The sequence below is a fragment of the Mya arenaria genome, chromosome 6 (genome assembly GCF_026914265.1).
Source record: "Mya arenaria isolate MELC-2E11 chromosome 6, ASM2691426v1".
Lineage (NCBI taxonomy): Eukaryota > Metazoa > Mollusca > Bivalvia > Myida > Myidae > Mya > Mya arenaria.
Window position 1 is genome coordinate 21,219,713 of NC_069127.1, and position 21,448 is coordinate 21,241,160.

General features: G+C 37.5%; 1 protein-coding gene across 3 annotated transcripts in view; it reads left to right on the forward strand.

The window, feature by feature from the left end:
- The window catches only part of LOC128238596 (runt-related transcription factor 3-like), a 31,505-nt gene that overhangs the window by 6,030 nt on the left and 4,027 nt on the right, over positions 1-21,448 (forward strand). The window contains exons 1-3 of one of the 3 annotated variants that reach the window (XM_052954677.1): positions 5,544-5,634; positions 7,372-7,725; positions 21,108-21,221. In XM_052954677.1, the coding sequence (XP_052810637.1) occupies positions 7,416-7,725; positions 21,108-21,221 (424 nt within the window). In that variant the 5' untranslated portion in view covers positions 5,544-5,634; positions 7,372-7,415. Of the gene's footprint in view, positions 1-5,543; positions 5,635-7,371; positions 7,726-21,107; positions 21,222-21,448 lie in introns of those variants that run through there. The other 2 variants (XM_052954675.1, XM_052954676.1) reach the window with 2 other exon arrangements.

Consider the following 21,448-nt stretch of genomic DNA (forward strand, 5'->3'; position numbering starts at 1 on the left):
TTTCCTAACCCTCTGTTCATCCTGTCAATCTCATTGACCCAACCCTATTTTGCCTTTGCCCACCAACTCGCTCCAACCCTGTCTTTCCTAACTCTCAATCACGCGGTCAATCTAATTGACCCAATCCTATTTTGCCATTACCCACCAACTCGCCCCAACCTTGTCTTTCCTAACTCTCAATCGCGCGGTCAATCTCATTGACCCAACCCTATTTTGCCCACCAACTCGCCCCAACCTTGTCTTTCCTAACTCTCAATCGCGCGGTCAATCTCATTGACCCAACCCTATTTTGCCATTGCCCACCAACTCGCCCCAACCATTTCCTCCCCAACCCCCTTTCACCCGGTCAATCTCATTGCCAAACCCTTTTTGCCTTTGTCCACCAATTCGCCCCAACCTTGTCTTTCCTACCCCCCTTTCGCCCGGTCAATCTCATTGACCCAGCCCTATTTTGCCGTTGCCCACCAACTCGCCCCAACCTTGTCTTTCCTAACCCTCTTTCGCCCGGTCAATCTCATTGACCCAACCCTATTTTGCTTTCCCAAACATTTTGCATTACCAACCTCATTGTCCAACATTACTGCCTTGCCCAGTCTGATGGATCAACCTTATTTTGCCATGCCAACTTTTGTTATCATGCCGTAAGCCACGGTACTCAATCGCACGGTCCTTAATAGTCCTGTGTAGTACCCTGGCTATGACTTCTTTTCAACTGAGTCCAAGGCACGTTGGTACCAAAATACAACTGAGCCTGTTCCAAATGTAAGGGTAAACATAAAAAATATAACGGGCAATATTAGATCCTTTTTTCAGGGTCTAAGGTTGTTTACGCGAAGCAACGTAAAAATCTCTGAGAGTTTTGACTTTCCAGTCTACATTTTCGAACACTTATATTTTAAATAATAACTATCAAATAATTTTCAATGCAAACTTCAATTATAGTATATGTAGTTATAGTTTGAACTTATATGTGTTTAGGATAACCTACACGTTTAATAAATTAATTCTCCGATAATTACGGTTAAGACAAATCATGCCAGTTTAAGGAAAAGATAAACAAAAGATCAAATTATTATATTACTTTAAGTTTGAACTTATGTGTGTGTAGTGTAATCTACACTTGAAATACACTAATTATCCGGTTAAAACAGTTAAGAAGAGTGTCAGATTTAAGGAAAAGATAAAAAAAAAACTTTTTAAATACTTCGTAAACGACCCAAGGTCTCCAGTAGGCGGAGTATCCGTGTAGGGGTGCGGTTTGGTGCGAGAGGGGTGCGGTTAGGTGCACTGAGGTTGCATACAGATGGGCTGTATGTTTCAACGCGCTATTTTGTTACCGCTGAACTTTAAGAATTATACGCACGATTAGAAATAAACAGTTAAATGAGTTGCGTGTAGAAGTGTAAAATTCAAAAAAGCTCTGATGTTTTTTGCTTCTTTATAAACACGTTATTCACTCTAGGATGAAGGCTAGTCACGCATACATGTATATGTACTTTTGGGAGAAGATATGTTAGGAATGAGACATCTTAGATCAGATTAAAACAACGATGTGGTGCACTTGATAGGAAATGTGTCACTTTAAAAACTCACAAAGACGAATGACTGTCAGATTTGTCATTCTTGATGGACGAATATTGCATTGTTTGGACTAAACTGCGAACCATCGCTGATACACATATTAATTACTTTAAACTTATGCATTTGTAAAACAAGATATTTTAGCATTGTATTAAGTTCTATCTTTGGCACGATGTTACGATATAGTGTGGTTTATTGTGTGGGGAAAACGGGAGTACCCGGAAGAAATCCCCTTGTCCGGCTTGGTGACCACAATCCATACTCACTTGCGCCCATGTCGGTAATCGAACCCAGGAAGCCTTGATGGGAATCCGGTACTTTGTCTCGCGTTGGCGGACGCATTTCCCGCGCCATACTTTTGTTTGAGATCAATAACTTTTTAGTAAAGTGTATATTATTTAAATTGGTATGCACTTTGGTCATGGTCAGTTGACTTCGGGTCAGTAGGTCAAACGAAAGGTAATGATGACCAAACATGATAAGCGCTGCCGACAGGCGATGCGTCATAAGATTCGCGGATTTCAAGTTTCCATTCATGGCGTTTTGCTAAAAAACCTTTTGTTTATATTGCATTTACGGGATTTAAGCACACATAAAACAGTTTCAATAAGAAATATGTGTAGAAGACATTATATATGATTTTTTTTTTAAATCTTCACAGTCTTAAGTGGCAGGGTGTATGAAAACAAGTAAAATCATGAAGATAGAGCGAGTATTGTATTGTTATCTGATGCATGATATTTCATTAACGCAGTGGCGAAACAAGTATCATTATTTTATAAGTGTAAAAACCATGAAAACATGACTGATTTATCGTGCACGATATTTTACGATCAATAATGATTGTATCGTTTTGGCATGTTTCTCGCACCAGGATCGGATTGCCATGTGACGCCTCCCCAACGGCATCCTGGCTGGTATCGCTAGTCTTTATACCACAGGCATCTGTCTTACACGTCAACTAAAAAGATTTGATACTTTTATTATACATGTGTATTTTAATATAACCTGGTGTGGTCTCTCTTATGGTCATACATCATTGACTCTGTCGGTCAATTATTAATAACAAGTAATCCGATTAGCTACATCATTCTTATTTCCAAATAAGACAAATATTGAAAACCAGCCCAGGGTTCATGATATAAAGACGTATATGCAATGAAAAAAATAACGATAAGCATTTGTATTTTCGTATTTCCTAATTTGTAAGCACGGCGTTATTATATCAGTTTATGGCATGAACACATGTACTCCCTGTCCTTCTAAGACATACAGATCGTGGGGCGGTTACAATAAAAAAAAACATTTCCATTTTTAAATAGAATTCTTTATTTCCCGGAAAACGAAATCTCTCAGTTTGCCATTCTCATGTCTGAAGTGTTTTTGCACCTTCTATATATAGTCTGAAGAGCCTCCGAGGCTGCAATTGCGCATTTAACAAACTGCAGAAACCGCCTTCTTATAGAGTTCGCAAAAACCCGCAAAATGTACTTTTAAAGGCTCATTAATTTAGCTATAGCTTATTATTGAAGTGTAAAAACTAACAAATCTGATTTACTTTTAAAACATTATTAAACGTTTTAAGGTGATAAGTTAAAACATGAAATTAATAAATAAATAACATGAGAACATAAAATTAGATAATAAAAAATATAAATATTGCATCACCATCCAAGGTAATATCGGTCAGTAATTAGGGACCACATCCACTGTACCGCAGTCCACATATTCATCATGTGGTTAAATTACATATAAACTCGAATAATTATTGTAGCTGAAAGTGACAACATTTCAGCGAAAGTTGTTGATATTTAAATGTTTCTGTTTGACAAGTCAGTTGAACACACTTTTTGAAGAAAAAAAAAAGGTAAAACAAAACTTGTCGACACTTTTTTCCATATACAGGCAATATATGAAGCATTTGTGAGGTATGCTATAAATAATACAGTATTTACTTATGCATATAAGCCAAATACACTGACCAAAACCGAGATTGAAACTTTGAATGTAACCACAGACAATGTTGTAGTAATGTAGTAAAGTGAAACCTTTGGTATATCATTTTATATGCTCCGATTTCGAGACCCATTGCGGTCAAGGAAACCTGTGGCTTATGTGTGTGTATATATATCACCAACCGAAAATAACAGTTTGAATACTACCCTTAAAAGGTATGTGTTTTGAATGTTTCGTGCTTTCTAAGGAGCGAGAGTGGTAGAGTGGCTTAGCGTTCGATCCCCACCAGGCGTACTTTCTCGTAGCCTCTTAAAATGGAGGGCAGTACTGGTTTATACCCAGAAAACAACATTTTTCCTTAGAAAATGTTAAGGGGTGGGTTAAATTTGTCACCGTGAAAGACTTGGCGCACCCAAATAGGTTCTTCTATGTTATTTGTTCAAATTCGGGCATTTCGGTCGTTTTATACTTTATCCTCTATATTGAAATAAAAAGTATACTTGGACGATTGGGGGGGGGGCACCTGTTCCGCCCCGCCTTAGATCCGCTTGAGACAGTTCTCACTGTTACATGCGCAATATCACATATCGTGAGGCACCAGTGCTTAAGTCATTTCAATACCAAACAATTGATCACATTTATCCATTGATAAATCATAGACATCTATACAATATATATCTAGGGCTTGGACTAAGGAAGTCAGTGAATGGAAAATTGCGCCGTCTTGGTTTTTTGCAACAACGCTGCGGTTTGTCTTGAAATTTTAAACGTGTTTAGATTCTCATCCAAACGTTTGTTAAACTAGTTACAGTGGATTCTCTACGAAAATAGATTTTGCTTGTGGTCAAATTCAATTATGTTATCCAAGAGCAGCTATGGCAGATTCACCATGCCTGTGAGTTAGTGTGCTTAGTTATCACAACCATGTTTCTAGAGCTTTGTAGTGAATCTTTGTAAATCATTTTCTCCTCCGCACATGGTATTTCTTTAAGGAGGAGAGGCAAGATACCACAATACTGTAACCGCATTAGCCTACCAGAAGATTATAATTATATATTATGTACTGATTTAGATTCTCGGAATGGAATTATCTGATATTTTTCACGACCGCATTCATGGTATACCTAAAATTCCTTTTATATTTCTCCCGAAGGTTTTAAAATGATGTAAATATGGGTACCTCCATTGCGGCAATAAATGAAAATGATCATTGTAACTCCACTACCACCACCACCACCTTCACCAGGAACATTACCAGCACCATCCATACCACCACCACCACCACCACCACCACCACCACCACCATCACAATCAAAATTACAAGCACAACCACCAGCACCATTAACTCCACCACCACCACCACCACCACCACCACCACCATCATCATCATCATCATCATCATCATCATCATCATCATCATTATCATCATCATCATCAAAAACAAAAAAACAACAATAGCAATAGCAAAAGTAACAACAACAACAACAAGACTACCTGCATTTGTTTTGCATATTCGTGTTAACTTTTATGAGTATTTGCGATAAAAGTGGGAGCAGGGAATGTGCAACATTAGTACTCGTAAGTGGTTAAATAGTTTGATATTATCAAAGACTCGACGAAATACAACAAAAAAAAATAATGCATACGTAAAGGAACGAAATTAATTCATAACAAACAAAGACAAAGATCTAACTAAGGAATCAGTACTCTTAAAAATGGGCTTAAACGCTGGACGCACAGTTTCCCTGTCCGTTTGCACGTGCTGCACGTTTGCACGTAACTATGGCGCCCAGAGTCCACATATGGCGCTACGCGGACACTACATCCCGATCTTCACTCAGTCCGCATGACCGGACCGCCCAAAGGCCGCCACTGTATGGGGATGCACAGCGGACACTGCGACCCGATCTCCCGCGCTCTGTTCCCCGTGCGCTCCCCACCGCTGAAGAGCAGCGAGCAAATCACAGCGGATATTTTAACAATAGTTTGATTTCTACCTTATAAGACGAGAAATCGCTTGCTTCGTGAGAGTGGCAATGCTGGAATTATAGCGGTCGTGCTGGATTATTGTTCTCTCGGTCCATGGATTTTATAATAGTATGATTTGCTTTTTTGTTGTATTGCATTTTTTCTCTGCGTTGGTGCTTTAAATACAGGAATGTATGCCTGCAAAACTGTGTAAATGCATGTGCTATTGTGTATTTATTGTATATTTTAAATGTCATGCTTCACGTAATTGCAAGTATACACAAGTTAGTTGCACAATTAATGCATTTCTATGAAACAAAACGAATGCTAGAAAATGAAATATGATAAATCGCATATGAAGTGAAATTAAAACAGAACATGTGCAAACAAGACAAAATTGAATTGTTTCATTACAAATATTTAAATGTAAATGTATGAGAAAAAAAAAAGATTTTACTGGAGCAAAATAACTTTACAGGTACTATTGCTTTATAGATAAACTGATAAAGGTTTTTAAGGATTTTCTGCTATACTCCTATAAATTTTTACCTTGAAAAGAGGTTAGTGTCATTATTACCACTGCAACTGCAACTGCATCTACTACAACAACAATAACAACAACAATATACTACAACTAACTGATACGACTACGATTGACTGCTGCTGCTGTTACTGCTTGACCATGTGCAACTAACTTGTGTATACTTGCAATTCCGTGAAGCATGACATTTAAAATATACAGTAAAGTCAAGTCACGTAAATATTTGTATATTATATATAGAATCCGACAATAAAACAATATTGACTTGACTTGACTTGCTTCTACTGCTGTTGCTACTCTTACTACTTCTTCAATAATAGTACTATTAATACTTATTTGACTACTTCTACTACTATTGCTGCTGTTGTTGCTGCTGCTTCTTCTATGCGTTATAAATACGATATATTATTTCTGAAAAAAAATAATAAGAAACAACTGTTTGTGACTACTTTTATGATTTAAGAAAATACTAAAAAGGAATGGTACATGCATATCATCATTCTTGGAATGATAATTTCAGATAATCCATGGACTAATTTGCAAATGAATAAATAAAACACAATTATGACGTTATAAATATATGTAATAAAAACAGATAAAAATATAAATAAAAACTATCATAGACAGACACTTGGACAATGAAACAGATCCATAAACAAACGAATCAGACAAAACAGACTGACATGCAATACGGCACACAAACAGTCCGACAGAAAGGTATGCTTACTGCTCGACAGACATAATGCATACAGGCAGACGGTAAAAAAAATAAGACTGATAGGCCAAAAACATACACACACGAAAAGACAGAATAAATGGATTAAAGTATATATCATTGTCATCAAGATGTAGGCGTTACATGTATATACATGTGCGTATATTTAAAATAATCCGCATTTTATCTAATCCCGTAGCGTATTGCGTCAATTTACGTAAATAACGACAACAATAGCTTTTTCGTACCTCTTTATTGTTTCGTGACGGTATTACGTTGACGGCGACGTACGAACGAGACATAAAAGTAAGTAACGGTACGTTAACATATCGGGAAAACCTGGAATCTAAAAATAGCCAGCGCTTACTGGCGGAGGAATATCGATTCACTTGACTGCTTCACTGACTCAGTCCGCCAATCATAGAAGGAGTGGTAGTACGTTTACATTAAAACCATTCATAAAACCACAATCGGTTGATACCGGTCGCATATAGAGAAACAATTTGGTTACGAAAACCGAGACAGTTGTAAAGTTGTAAACTCGTTAGATATTGTTATTTTTATCGTGATTATTGGTGAAAGTGTTTTAACCACATGCATTTACCGGCAGATTTAAACGGTTTGACGCCGTTCCCGGACAACCCGCACGCCTCCATGAGCCAGCTGGATGCGTACCCCGGGGAGCGGACCCTGGGGGCCGTCCACACCGAACACCAGGATCTCGTGCACACCGGAAGCCCCAACTTCCTTTGCACGAAACTTCCGACACACTGGCGCTCAAACAAGACGCTACCCGTGCCGTTTAAAGTAATGGCCGTTGGTGACATTAAAGATGGAACAAAAGTGACAATTACTTGTGGAAATGATGAAAACTACTTTGGAGAAATTCGAAACACAACGGCTTATATGAAGAACAAAGTGGCTAAATTCAACGATCTAAGATTCGTCGGACGAAGCGGCAGAGGTGAGTGCGTTCAATGTACTTGAGTATACTTGACAGATAGTATTGTTTACATTTCTTCATTCATAACATTTAAAGGCTTAAACCTCGGGACAGAATCATGTCCCCAGATATCGGAAATGAATCAGTAAGGGGGGAATTAAAACCCGTGAAATGAAAACCGAAACGTACTCTATAACCATGAAGAAGTAGAGCTAAATAAAGATCGTAGGCACGATACAGGGAACATATTCGCCACCCCTGTAGAAACTAATATCAGCACTTGCTAAACCGTAAACAAGAGGAGTGTCTCATGTACTTAAGGCATTGATAGGGAAAACTATTATAATGGCACACGTGTGGTTTAAATATAATCGTAGCTAATTGAACAGAAAAAGATATAATTTGAGTACTGCAGCCATTAGGGCATCCAGTTTGTGGTTAATGGTTATGTAGAAGTACATTTTAATTCGCCTGGCAGTCTGTTTGTTTCATTGTCTATGGTATGATACTGTCACTTGTAACTTAAAGTGATACTTGTCAAAAAAAAATGAATTGTTTGATTTCACATGTATTTTCTCACTACTGTAAACATTGTTCTAAGATTTATGACGCGATCCGGATCTGTTCAACTACTTTTTAAGTTCAATAAAAACACTCAAGATTTCACTCGTAGATTAAGATCAGTCCTATGTCTATCGAAGAGGCCCTTAATTGTTATGTACCTAATTTACGTATGTCGTACTTAGAACGTTCGTTACAGGCCAGATACTCTCATGTACTCGTGCACTCTTTCAATGAAGCACGTGGCGTCCTGGGTAGTTGCCAGAGCTCGTGTTATGGGCGGATCAGTGTTGTAGGACTCGTTGATTCACGCTGTTCTTAGTTACCCTTCTCGTCCTCTAGTGTGGAGTTGAACATGCAATTCACAGACAAACAAATTAGTACAGACAATTGGGTGTATCTGCTTTAGATCGATAGCAAGGGTTGAGCTGGTTTTGGGGTGTGGGTTACTAAAGTTTGACTTTAATCAAATAGAGATATCGCCGGTTTTATCACCTATACTAAACAGAGGCAATATCTCTTGTTCTCAATTCCTCATTATGTAATTTGTAGTCTTTAAATTTGTATTTGTTCAGACAAGCTTCAGACTGAGCTGTCGTTTGTCATTTGAATGCGTTTCAAATATTTATTGCATATTTGTTAAAGATATATATGAGCTAATGTAATGTGTATAAGTTAATTAAAACCCCTAGTGCATAACTTTCCTAAACATAATTATATCATGAAGTGTACAGTTGTAAACGTTTGAGGCAAAACAGTATTTCCTTGATCGATGACTGAAACTTTCAAATGTTGGTGATAAAGAAGAGGTGTCCTTTATGTCGACCATTTTTGTATTACTAATGTCAATTGTACAGAAAGAAACAATTGTCCACCTAAGTCATTTGATGACTCGGGCCTAGTATTTGAGATCTCTCTAAAATCAAAATATCATAACTTTTTTTTTAAACTGAAGTTTTTTTGGAAAATGTTAAATTCAGTTCAGGATGTATACCGTATTTTAGTGTGTGATTATTCACATACGTGCAATATCATTGTCGTCAAATTTCATCACTTGTTCAACACTTTTGTGAAGTTTTCACGTAAATGTACGTCAAGGCATGTTTTCACATGATTGGTCGAGAGTATATCACATCAGTTGTACTTTATTATATATTTCGTAAGACTCGGCGCGATTACGAAGAAAAAGGCAGTCTAAATGGCTAATTTACATATACGTCGCCGTAAGCTAAGTGCTAGGCGTGTGTCATACGTCAACGATAGTCGCGTAAACACCTGTCGTCGGTAATTACTATTTAATTGTTTTAATAACCAAGGTTTTGTTTTACTATTTCAATAAAATCAATTAGTACGATATGTTATTGCGAAATCATAATTAAGTGTCTTAAGTGTGAGTGGCTGAATTCATTTATTCATAACCCCCTAGAAAACATCAAGTTTTATCATACTGTACTTTATACAGGTATAAGCAGTTCAGTTGTAAAGTACAAACTTGTTTTTTGTATACTTTATGATTCGAAATAACAGTCACCGATTGTACTAGATAACCTCCTTATTTCGTAGAAGCAGCCAGCATTTCAATGTTAAAGATTTTTAGATAAGTTTTAGTTCAATCCCTAGGTAAAGTTATTGCATCGTGAGAAATTATCCTGCTTTGTGTAGGTAGCTAGCTTTCTGATTGGCTATCGTATGTACTCCACTGTGACGTCATGCAGGTAAACGTAAGGTCAAATTTACTACGCACAATTCATGAATGAATCAGTAGTAAACAAGCCCAAATATGGTAAATGGATGGTTTTGTATTTACCTTAAGGAAGTACTTTATTAAATGCGCGTTTGTTATTGTCTGTTACTTGGACAGATAAACAACGAAATAGCTTAAATATCATAAATATCGTAGACGATACACCCATGGGGTTTAAAACAAGTATTTTCATTATGGAAACGACTCTTTGAATCTGAAAGAAAAGAAAGAAAAAAAAACCAAGACGGTTTTTGGTAGTTGATGTTATTAGCTGATCAATACCCGGCGGTCTTGAAATTAATTTTATGAAAAGATGCAACGATTGTGATAAAATATCTCATTTGAATAATTGCCCAGAAAACTCATAATTCCAAACCATCGTCGAGCGTCAGTGGCGGTCTGTGGAACAAAGACCAATATTTGGTTGTCTAAGACATTATGGGTCTAAGAATGCTGGAATAGAACGCTCGCTTTTCTAATAAAACATAACCGCACACAAAAGCCTAATGACAGAAGTCCCCGGTTGATTTTTTCTGACTTCTAAAAGACGAAAATTCGATACGGCTCCCGCTGGCTCCATGTTAAGGGGTTACCCGGGATTTTAAAGGGGTGTGTGGCCCTAAAACAATATGTTTTGAATTTATGGCAGGGCTTGACACAAGCACGTGGCGGACATGGTGATTATCTTGTAACACAACACGTGACTGGGGTTGTCATGGGATGCACGTGCGTCTTGGACGGCCGCCTCGAGGCTTTCGATTGGAATCGAAATTAATGAAAAGTTTTCAAAAGCAATTATTATTTTTTTCGTCTGTGTCATTAACCGTGGAGGGAAAAGAATACTGATGTAATGAAGGAAACGCACGACAAAGGAGGGCCATTACAATTTGGCGCAGCCTCAGCTGCATATTGATATCCCTTTAAAGGGAGTAATTGTTTTAATAATTGCTGATATCTACGTCGGCGCCATTCAATTTGCTGAGGAAAAATGTATTTCGCTGTGTGCTTCAAGGTTTTTTTTTTTTTTATAAAATAAGCGATCACACCAAACCAACACACACACGTGGCCATGTTTCAATCAAATGCAAATGCTGATTACGTTTTAATTGTTATTGTGCTCATAATCATAAAGATATTGCCAGGAGTATATGGCATAAGGTGGGGCGATGGTAGTGCTGCTAAACGACAGCGGCAGACTTGTGCGATACTTCATCTTCAATCATATTCTTATAATTAACTTCTCTGGCTATCACTGGCATCTGTTTGTCCCAAGTTCCGGATCGTCTGTGTCGAAGGTGAAGGACGTGATTCTGGGAGCAGTGTACTGTTGCACTCTTAAAGATTGACCGTTTTGACATTTTTAAAATATTTTTTTGTCTTGGAATGCGCTATAGTTTTGCGTACATTTCATCAAACCAATGATCCAAGACTGTTGACAAAAGATTGCAGTTTTTCAAATTTAGGTTCGAAAACGTTTGAAAAAATCGAATATTTCGTGAGTTTTCCAAATCATTGAAATCTGTTCAGTTGTGAGTTATCTTATATGACTGTATTGAAGGCATTGATGCCAAAATCAGCTGATTCTGAGACAAAAACTTAAAGAAATGTCAAAACAATCTGTTAGAGTACAGCTTTAAGCATGGACATGATCCATATTCTAGTACATGTTCACTAAGTAGTCTTATACTGTATAAACCCCACCAAGCAGGCACACCACACAATGCACGAACAATCTGTATTAAAAAAGAAATCCAGCACTTACATTCACCGGAAAACAATTCAGTGCCATGCCTTTCAAAGTCATGTTCAGTGGTTTTGTGGGACTGGGTCAGTAGTCATTATGGAGTAGGTCAGGAGTGTTTTAAGAGTAGGTCAGTAGATCTAGGTCATTGCCTATTAGGGCTGGATGGTGGGAGTGCAGACGTGCTCTCAGACTCATATGAGGCCCATGCCTTAAGATCTTCAAGTAACTGCCAGACGGAACTAAACCACTATTTGGAATACTATTACATGGCACATCATAGCATTTTCCCCTAAACAATCACCATAGTTCCGCATATAGGCAGTCAGAGGTTGTAAGTGTTCACGTTTTGCTTCACATATGCTTAATTGCCTAATTAAGTGGAGGGGCCAGTTAGGGTATGAATAGGTCGCACAACTTGATAGGCGTCATTGAAAAACGAACATAGTGCAATTGAAACAATCACCGCGTTCCGGCTCCTGAAGTGTTTAACAAAAAAGTCACGCAACTATGAGGCACAGGTGACGTACGAATACGCATTCCACAAATTCCGCCCTTCTGTGCATACTTTATGAACGTTTAAAAGTATATAATGCATGTTGTGTTGATAATTCCGCACATTCTCCCTTTCTTAGCATAGTTGATCGACTTTTCAATGTATATATCAGATGCGGTTCCAGGATTCGATGTTAGAGGGGGTGTAATTTACTTTAGGGGCTTAACCATTTTTCTTGCGCCCCTCCCTCAGAACCGAAAATTATTTGGTTTTGTCAGTGTTGGCAGGGGGGTTTGGAGGTTCTTCCCCAAGAAAATTGTAACAATTTCTAATCCGAAATGGTGCATTTAGGGCGTATTTGTTCTCATATGTTGAAATAAAAAGTACATTAAGACAATTAACGGGGGGCGGGCGGGTGTACCCCCTCCCCCCCCCCCCCTGGAGCCGCTAGTGTATATGGCATATCGATATGTTTGCATGTTGATAATTCCGCACATTCTCCCCTTCTTTGCATAATTGATCATTATTTCACTGTATAGATTGCATGGTGATATGTTTGTAATCCATCAGTACTGCGCATGGTTTTACAGGAATGGTACTCGTACGTACATCTAAATGCATTGCCTACTTTACAAGATTAAAACGTGACCGAGACCAGACAAAATATTACAGTGATATGTTGTTTATTTTCGCTTGAAGGCTTGCTCAGTTGCGCCTTGTTTGAACTTTTTTGGAAATAAATATACCTTTAATGTGCATAGTTGCGACGTATAACATAGCTTATTGCTATTTTATATATATTTATGGACATTGTGCTTGTATAATGGTTACGTCTGACTTGAGTTATATTTCAAGGTCATTTGACATCATGATATAAGTAAGGAAGGAAATAAGTTTTTTTAAGTAGTCAGGAAATGTCATTCTCAGCGGACATCAACTCTTCAAAAAAAAATACGTTTCAAAATATTGTTTGCTCTGCGTTTTCCTAAGAAAAAGCTAAAATGCGTTTTGTCACCACTCTCTTAATCAGCGACCAAAAGACATTAGGATTTACTGCGCACACATGCCATAAAATTGGCTTTTCGGTTGAACAAAACCTGGCACATGTGGGCTCTTTTGTGGCCAAAAATTAGGGGAACAATAAGCCCTAATATGATCGATAGCGACAACTCTTCTTTGTCTTTTATTGATCTTGCGTCTTTTTGCCCCCCCCCAAAAATAATTCTAGAAGCTTCTGGTAAAGAATTAAAAATGCTGGATACAATGATAATTCATGGCAAACGTCGGACTCGCAATAAGTACGCGGTATATGTTAAACATATTCAGAGACATCTTTATGAAAATATTAACATATTTAAAAACGATCTCTTAGAATTGGAATGGTGAATCATTTGGAGAATGTATGTGCTTTTGAGCAGCAAAACATGGAAATTGTCTTTATTATCTTTCTTAGTTCAAGGTTTTCTTTGTCCCTTTGTTGTCGAATTTAGTCATCTACCCGACATAAAGCGCAATTTCCCTCTTTGTTTGATGTACCCGCGAAGTGCAAAGTCATTCTTATACAACTTTATTGACAACTGTGTTCTTTAGCGTAGATCAGTACGTCTGTTTCTTTGTCTGAATTTCTGCCTTTGTGTATAAACATACTTTGAAACTTTATTACAAAAAAATATGAGTCCTGCATAGGATGCGGTATTTAATAGCAGATGAAATAAACAACACATGAATGATGGTATTAAAACGGCTTCCATTTTAACAACAGTGTCACGAGAAATTACTTACTGCTTAAATAATATTGTGTGAATTTCTTCCATAGTTAAGTTTAAAAAACATATTAGCATTATTGACTGTAACAGTTATATACAGCTATTGAAAATATAGTTGATCTCTTCCCCATGAACTTATTGACATAAACTTTAGACGCGCTAACCTTGTAATATTTAAAAAAGTGTTTATTGCTTCTCAGTATTTCACGATCCAGTACTACTTGTTTCCTTTTGCTTGTTTTTTGATTCCGGGAAATTGTTCATTAGCATTTAACATGAAGAGGCGTACATTTATCACGAATGGTGCAATGAAAAGCATCGTTTTTATAATGTTCTACACAATGTTTATATCCAATATCGTGTTTCTCATTTAAAACAGTAACAGTCACCCACGCTTTGAATGAAACTAGTACTTTAGTACATTAAACCTAAATAACAGCATGTCACGAAAACCTGTTCTTGGAACTGTTGAGCGTGGGTCGGCGCGGGCGGCCGTTGCCTGGAGACGGCGACAGGCGGCATGACTGTCCGTAGGAAGACGGCTCCCACTCGCAGCCTCGGAAAACGTCGTGACATTGTCTCCCCTGGGATTACTTTGTTACACGACTGGAACAATTGCTTCTAATATATCAGCCAGTAATTCTAAGATGATTAGTTTTTATCACCTTACACACGATGCAAAATTGGATGTAAAGTTACTAATTGAAGGTTATGCGCACTCACAGATCATTTTGAAAGAAACGCATTATCTGTTCTGTTTTAAAGGCGCTTAAGTTGGTATCGCTTTTTGTGGGTATCGCTTTAATATAGAAACAAATAACCACATCACTGTATTTACATATTATATATATAAATGTAATCGACCTATTTTTCGGTTTTTATCTCGGTCGAAGAACAAGAAAAATAACCACATCAATGTTTTAGTGTGTGTGAAATCGGCCTAGTTTTTGGGGGTTTAATCGGTTGGTAGACAGTTCTAGAAATGTGTTAATATGTGTACTTGTGGTCAGGCAGGTTTTATTCGCGCGCCTTGCGTCTTTCCCCACCGCGGCCTCGGGTACGCGGGTACCGGGAAACCACATGACATACTTGTGGTGTTCTGTACATGGTGTTGGCCTAGGCCTCCCCGACACACACTCCGTCTCGGGTTGGTTTTCGCGGTTAACCTGTACACTGTTTGTGGAATGGACATTTAATTACCGGTGTCAAGGCCATTTTTGTTTTGGTATTTCAAATTCTTTTTCTTTATGTTGAATACAAGTGTTGTTTTTTAATATTTCAATTAAGTTTGTCTTAGAGTTATATCTCATTTCTTATGTGTATTTATTTTTTTCCTTAAAATTTCATTGCTATTTTAGACTTTGATCATGATGGAGTTATTTTATTTTAATGTCGTGAAATCAATTGATGATGTTTGTGTATTCGAGAATTCTAGCATTGTAACGATGACTTTCAATTTGTCCCGTTCTCTTTGTTTGATTTTGAAGGTGAGGTTTAAAGTTCAACGAGACTTGCAAAAGTGCGCACACTTCTGGCCTAACATCATGTTATAAAAAAAGGCTAGCCTTCGTTTAATTATAGCGTCTATTGGAACACAAAAACTGCTAATAATGAAGTTTTGGGACGGGTAGAAAGGCCGCAAATTGGTCAATCTCTTCACCAATTATTCGCCCACACCCAGGGATTGTCCGGAGCCAAGTTGTTACCCAACAAAGACGTTAGTGGGATTGACCACCGGTCAATACCTGCAGGCGTACTTGCCAAACTCTGACCACCAATGGCCATATTATTGCTGCTGAGTCTGAACATGGAGAAATCATGGGTTCATGTATCTTATCATTCGACTTAAATAAGCGAAAAGGCAAGCACTGATAACCGCCGGTTCTCTTGTTTAAGGCAACCTTGACCACATTAAATTGTCTCTCTGGCTTGATTGTGATTCTGGACAAGGAACAAATATCGCATGGTCGTCGTAACAAGTTGTTCGTTTTAATTTGACACTCTAGCATGACAAATATGAGATGTTTCACAATTAAACAGATTGTAACATTATGAAAGTTCCGCAATGAGCATCGATAACATCTGGACAGGCAGCCGTACCACGTAACGAAAGATAAGGCCAAAGACGAAATTGATTAGATTCTCGTCATGTTTTTTATGGAACTTTTTTCTCTTTTTCCCCCAAATAAGACAGCTTGCGTTCTGCTTAAATTTTGGCACCAATTTCCCCGAGCTTTTACAGTTGATCAACGTTGATGGCTTATTTTCATTGTCAAACACACAACCATTTGCGTAGGGGTTTCGGACAGGAGACAGACCGGGATGAGCATCAAGGTCATATCGGACCAGATGTATATGGAATCCACGATAAAGGCGGTTCCTTTGTTTGGTGGCCAGGGTTGGTCAAGTTTGGTCATTTTGTCCTCTGTTTTTGTTGGTCCATCCGGCTTCCGGTCATCATATAAGGACCGGACATTCAAAACAAACACTTGAATAGTTTTTTTGTACCACAAATATTTGAATATTGTTCCGTTTCTATGGCCAATAAGAGAAAAGATTGTGATAAGGTTTTCAAGAAATTTTATTGCAACACTGTGGTTATTTTAAACGAAGGGACTTTAGTTCACAGCTTTGCTCCATTTAATAGTACAATTTTTTTTAAACAGAATTTTATTTGAGTAAACAACAAACTATCTCACCTATCCCACATGTCCCCCCCCCGTTTAGAAGTAAACGATAAAATGCTCTTTTATCCGTAAATTATTTCCTCGTTAAGGAGAAAAAGTGCTGACTGAAACGTATTATATCTAATTATATTTATTGAAATACATTTTGAGACTTTCTGTGTCAATTTCAACTGACCCTTTGTTCTGTACCACAAAGTCTATATATGATGTATGGTTACATGGTCAGAGGAATGCAGTGACCAATAGGATGACTCACCTTTAAACTAATAACCGGGCCAAGTAGCTCTTTATATGACTTAAATAACCTACCCACCTTAAGCGCTGTCAAATCATTTAGTCGATAGCCTATTTAATTTCAAATTCTTTGTTATGCAAGCGACTATTAATTCAAGAATTTGCTTACATGATTAAAATGTTCGATTGCACGGTGCTTGTGATACACAAAGAAAATTGCCAATATTTCAGGAATGCGAGGTATTTCAAGCATTTCTTCTTCAAACGCATTCTTGATTTTATTAGTAAACGAATACAATATAATGACAATAACTGGTAAATGAAATAAGACGGTGAACAAATTTAGTTCTACTGTTTATTTAATTTGAACGTTTTAAGTGAACATGATATAATGTTTATTTCGGTCAGCTGATATAAACGGAGGCTCCCGGGAGAAATTGAAGAATGCAGTTTCTTATTTTGATGTTGTTGTTGTCAATGGTGTTGTTGATGATGATGATAATAATGATGACAATAACAATGATTATGATGATGATGCTGTTTCTGACAATGATACCCATCATTATCATCATCATCATCATCAGTAGTAGCAGCAGCAATAACAACAACAGCATCACCACCACCGCCAGCACCACCGCTTGCATCCACCACCAGCACCACCACCAGCACCACCACCATCATCATCATTATCATCATTATCATCATCATCATCATCATCATCATCATCATCATCGTGATTATCATCATCATCATCATCATCATCATCATCATCATCATCATCATCATCATCGGCATCATCATCATCATAATTATCATCATCATCATAATTATCATCATCATCATCATCATCATCATCATCATCATCATCGGCATCATTATCATAATTATCATAATTACCATCATTATCTTTATCATCATCTTTATCATCATCATCATCATCGGCATCATCATCATAATTATCATCATCATCATTATCATCAACATCATCATCATCATCATCATCATCATCATCATCATCATCATCTTATTGTGAAATACATGTAATATGATTTCGCTCGAATAACCCTGGTCGCACAGAATATAGACATCTGCACATTTTTAAGCAATGGCTGCAAATCCTCTTTTCCCCATCAGGCGCGATTATCTAATGAGTTTGACCTTCTCAGTGTGGTTATACAACTTCAGCAGCTGCTTATGGACTTTTCTATAGGGGATATTGTTCATTTCAGACGAAGTTTGATTCCGTTATTAGGTTTGTCATCATATTTGTTTTGTGTTGGGTTTTCTTTTTAATGTCGAGTGGTATTAATTTTAAACGGTTGAGAAATATTTCCCGTTCACAACAGAAACGGTATCCGTCACGTTGTCGGAAGAAAATGTATTTCCTTGTTGATATTTGACAGCGGCTTATTTTTGTACATGCACTCCTTCAACCAGGTTTTTGTTTGGTTTCAAGTGATACGTCTGTCGCTTTTACACTGATAAATGACATGAAAACAAAAAGAAATGAAAACCATGCGTTCAAAACCCGGAACTGAGATGTTTTTCACCGAACTCATGATACCAGTAGGATTGTTTTTCATGACAAGAATGCAGTAATATCATGAATAGTTGCCATTTTGAGAGACATCTCTGCGCTAATTACCGTCACATAGATGTCTGTTCGCCTAATTGCTTATTATTTTATTACACTATTCACACGATGACTAAAATATGACGCATCGCAGACTCGCCGTTAAAGCCGCGTTTTACGACAATGGTGTCTGAGAAAAGACGCTTCAAACGTTATTAATTGCATCGCCCTACCTTACACACACCCAAAAAAGTCAATAAATTTGAACAACGTAACGATTTATGAACAAATTGTCTATACTGCAAAGGATGCGCAGTTAAAAACGTTCAAACGTATCGCTGACGTTCACGTAGGTAACGTATCGTAATAGGCATGCGTTAACGTAATCCATCACAGGTCTTACACCGTGATTTGTTTTTACCTAAACAGTTCACGATATAAGCGGAGATCCGGCCTTCACACCCAATCAAATAACAAACACTACCACAGGGGAGTTTTATTTTTCCCGGAAAACTTAAAAATAAACTGGCTAACGTAAACGTTATTTATATACGGATTTGTTACTATACATACCAGGATATAAGAAATGCATACTCTATAACACGTCTGTATTCACCATATATATCCTAGGTTTGAATAATGTTCAAAGCTTGTCTGTCAAATCATAATTTACAATCATTTTGTTAATTTAATACGTGTCTAGTGTAAGGCCTTGAAATGGTATTGTTTTAGTGGCTTTATTGAACGTAGCTTGTGGTTCAATAACTTATTTTTCTTTAATTTCCCCAAGACGCTGACATTATTCCGCTTGAGACAGCCAGGCGATTTTCTGACTTCTTTATGTAAATCTTTAATAGCTTACACGTGCATTAACCGCGCTTTGCGAATCTCTTTAAAATCTTGTTACATCCCCAATCAAGTGGTATGTTTGTTATAATAAACATGTTAAATAGGAAATAAAAGCTCAATAGCAAGTAGCTAGTCATTTGTGATTTACGACCTCGTTTTCCGAATCGGATTATGAGTTAAATTCTGTTAATCTTTAACAAATGGTCGCCTTTAAGATCGGTTCACAGTTTTGGTGTCAAAGAGTCCGTTCACATTCATCATCGAAGCAAACAGCTGTTCTGAAAAACCGCACTGCTCATTTAGTATGCAACTTATCCATCTTTTAATTAACAATCCGAGGGGTGTGGAAAGCTAAAGGTTGAAATTGACATTAACCTAAGCCACAGTTAGAGTATTGTCGCATTCACCCCGTGTGCCTGTGTGTTGACAATTTGAACCTTCAAGTGTGGTCAGTACGATATGTGATGTATGTTTTACGGATATAGGCGATACTTTCAATGAGAATTTAATCACAGGACTCTTAGAACCTGCTGAGATCAAAGAGAACATGGTGTTTGGAAATCAGAGAGCTTTGGGACTTCTGTAAACTTTAAACATTTACATTTCAATGATTCATGATTTCCATAAGACCTTAAATTCGACACGGGACCGGTCGTTATATATTGTTGTACTTTGGGGGCAAGTCTTTAATTATTTCAAAACAAGCATTAATGTAAAAAAGGTTTATTTGGTGGTCTTACAGAATGTACTTTTGCAACACCATTTCCTTTGCTTCAAGGCAAAACGTCATTAATATATATTTTCACATATCCAAATAAATAACGAGTGATTAATGTCATGCTTCGTCTGCATATTGGTTTGAATGGCGATGAAATTGTAGTTGTTAAGTCAAAAAAATAATCTTTTCTCTTCTTATTTGAATATGATTTATGAATGAAATCAGATTATTTACGATACAATTTGATAAAGAGTTAGATTGTACCAGCTTGGCCGTTCTGTTTAAACACTGGAATGTGAGGCATGTGCGATCCTAGCCATGTATATACACATACCTTTGGACATAGGTGCGATTTGTGAATGAAATGTGTACTGGTTTCCCGCCCATTAAACGACAATCTGCTTAATGTACCTTACGAAGCCGAGTTCAAAAAGTTGACACGGTACCCGTTTCGGTATTGTGTGTAAGCCAGTAGGGTATAGTGTGCACCGGGTACCAACTGACCGTGTGAAAAAATACAATGCATGGGTGGACTACTTTTTCTATTTATAGCCATTGTTTACAACTGCTCCATGCGTGGGCGTGTGAGTCACTCACCTTGACTTACAAGTCAACCCAGCACCGGTCCCTCTTTTCTGGGATCAATTAACTGGAACGGCTATACACTGTATATTTCCTAATTTCTTATGACAGGAACAGGGGCGGCTGAATCACACCCAAATGAACTTATCTGCAAATAAAATAAAGGTGCATGCACTCATTCAACAGTTCCCCGACTTGTTATCGTGTTCTTAGCATTCCTCGTTCGTACTTTTGAGATTATAGCAAAAAAAGAAAATATTTCAGTACACTTTCGATGATCGTTTATTATATCTACGTGGCTGCTCTTGAATGTCTACAAATTATCCACTTATTTTGTATATATGTGCACTTTAGTAAGTTATTACATCACCGACATAACGCATGTTGGCGACATATTTTACATTTTTCATTTTATATGTATAAATAAATGAATGATGTCTGTCTGTTTCCAGGGAAGAGTTTCACTCTGTGTATTCTGGTGGCCACCAACCCTCCCCAGATCACCACCTACTCCAAGGCCATCAAGGTCACAGTGGACGGACCCCGGGAAGCACGCAGTAAGACCAGTAAGTTTATTATATTCCACAATGCAATCACTCGTAGGGATCGAACCCCGAACCTCCTTATTGACATCTATCACACCATCCGAACGTCCCCACAAAACTAGCCATAAGGGTATAAGATTAACCAATTCATATTTTTTGGGGCGTCCTGGGGTTGTATACTTTCAGTTTATATGTATAAAAATGTTTTTGCCGTGTCTTTAATATCTCTGATGTGAGCAGTTAGAACT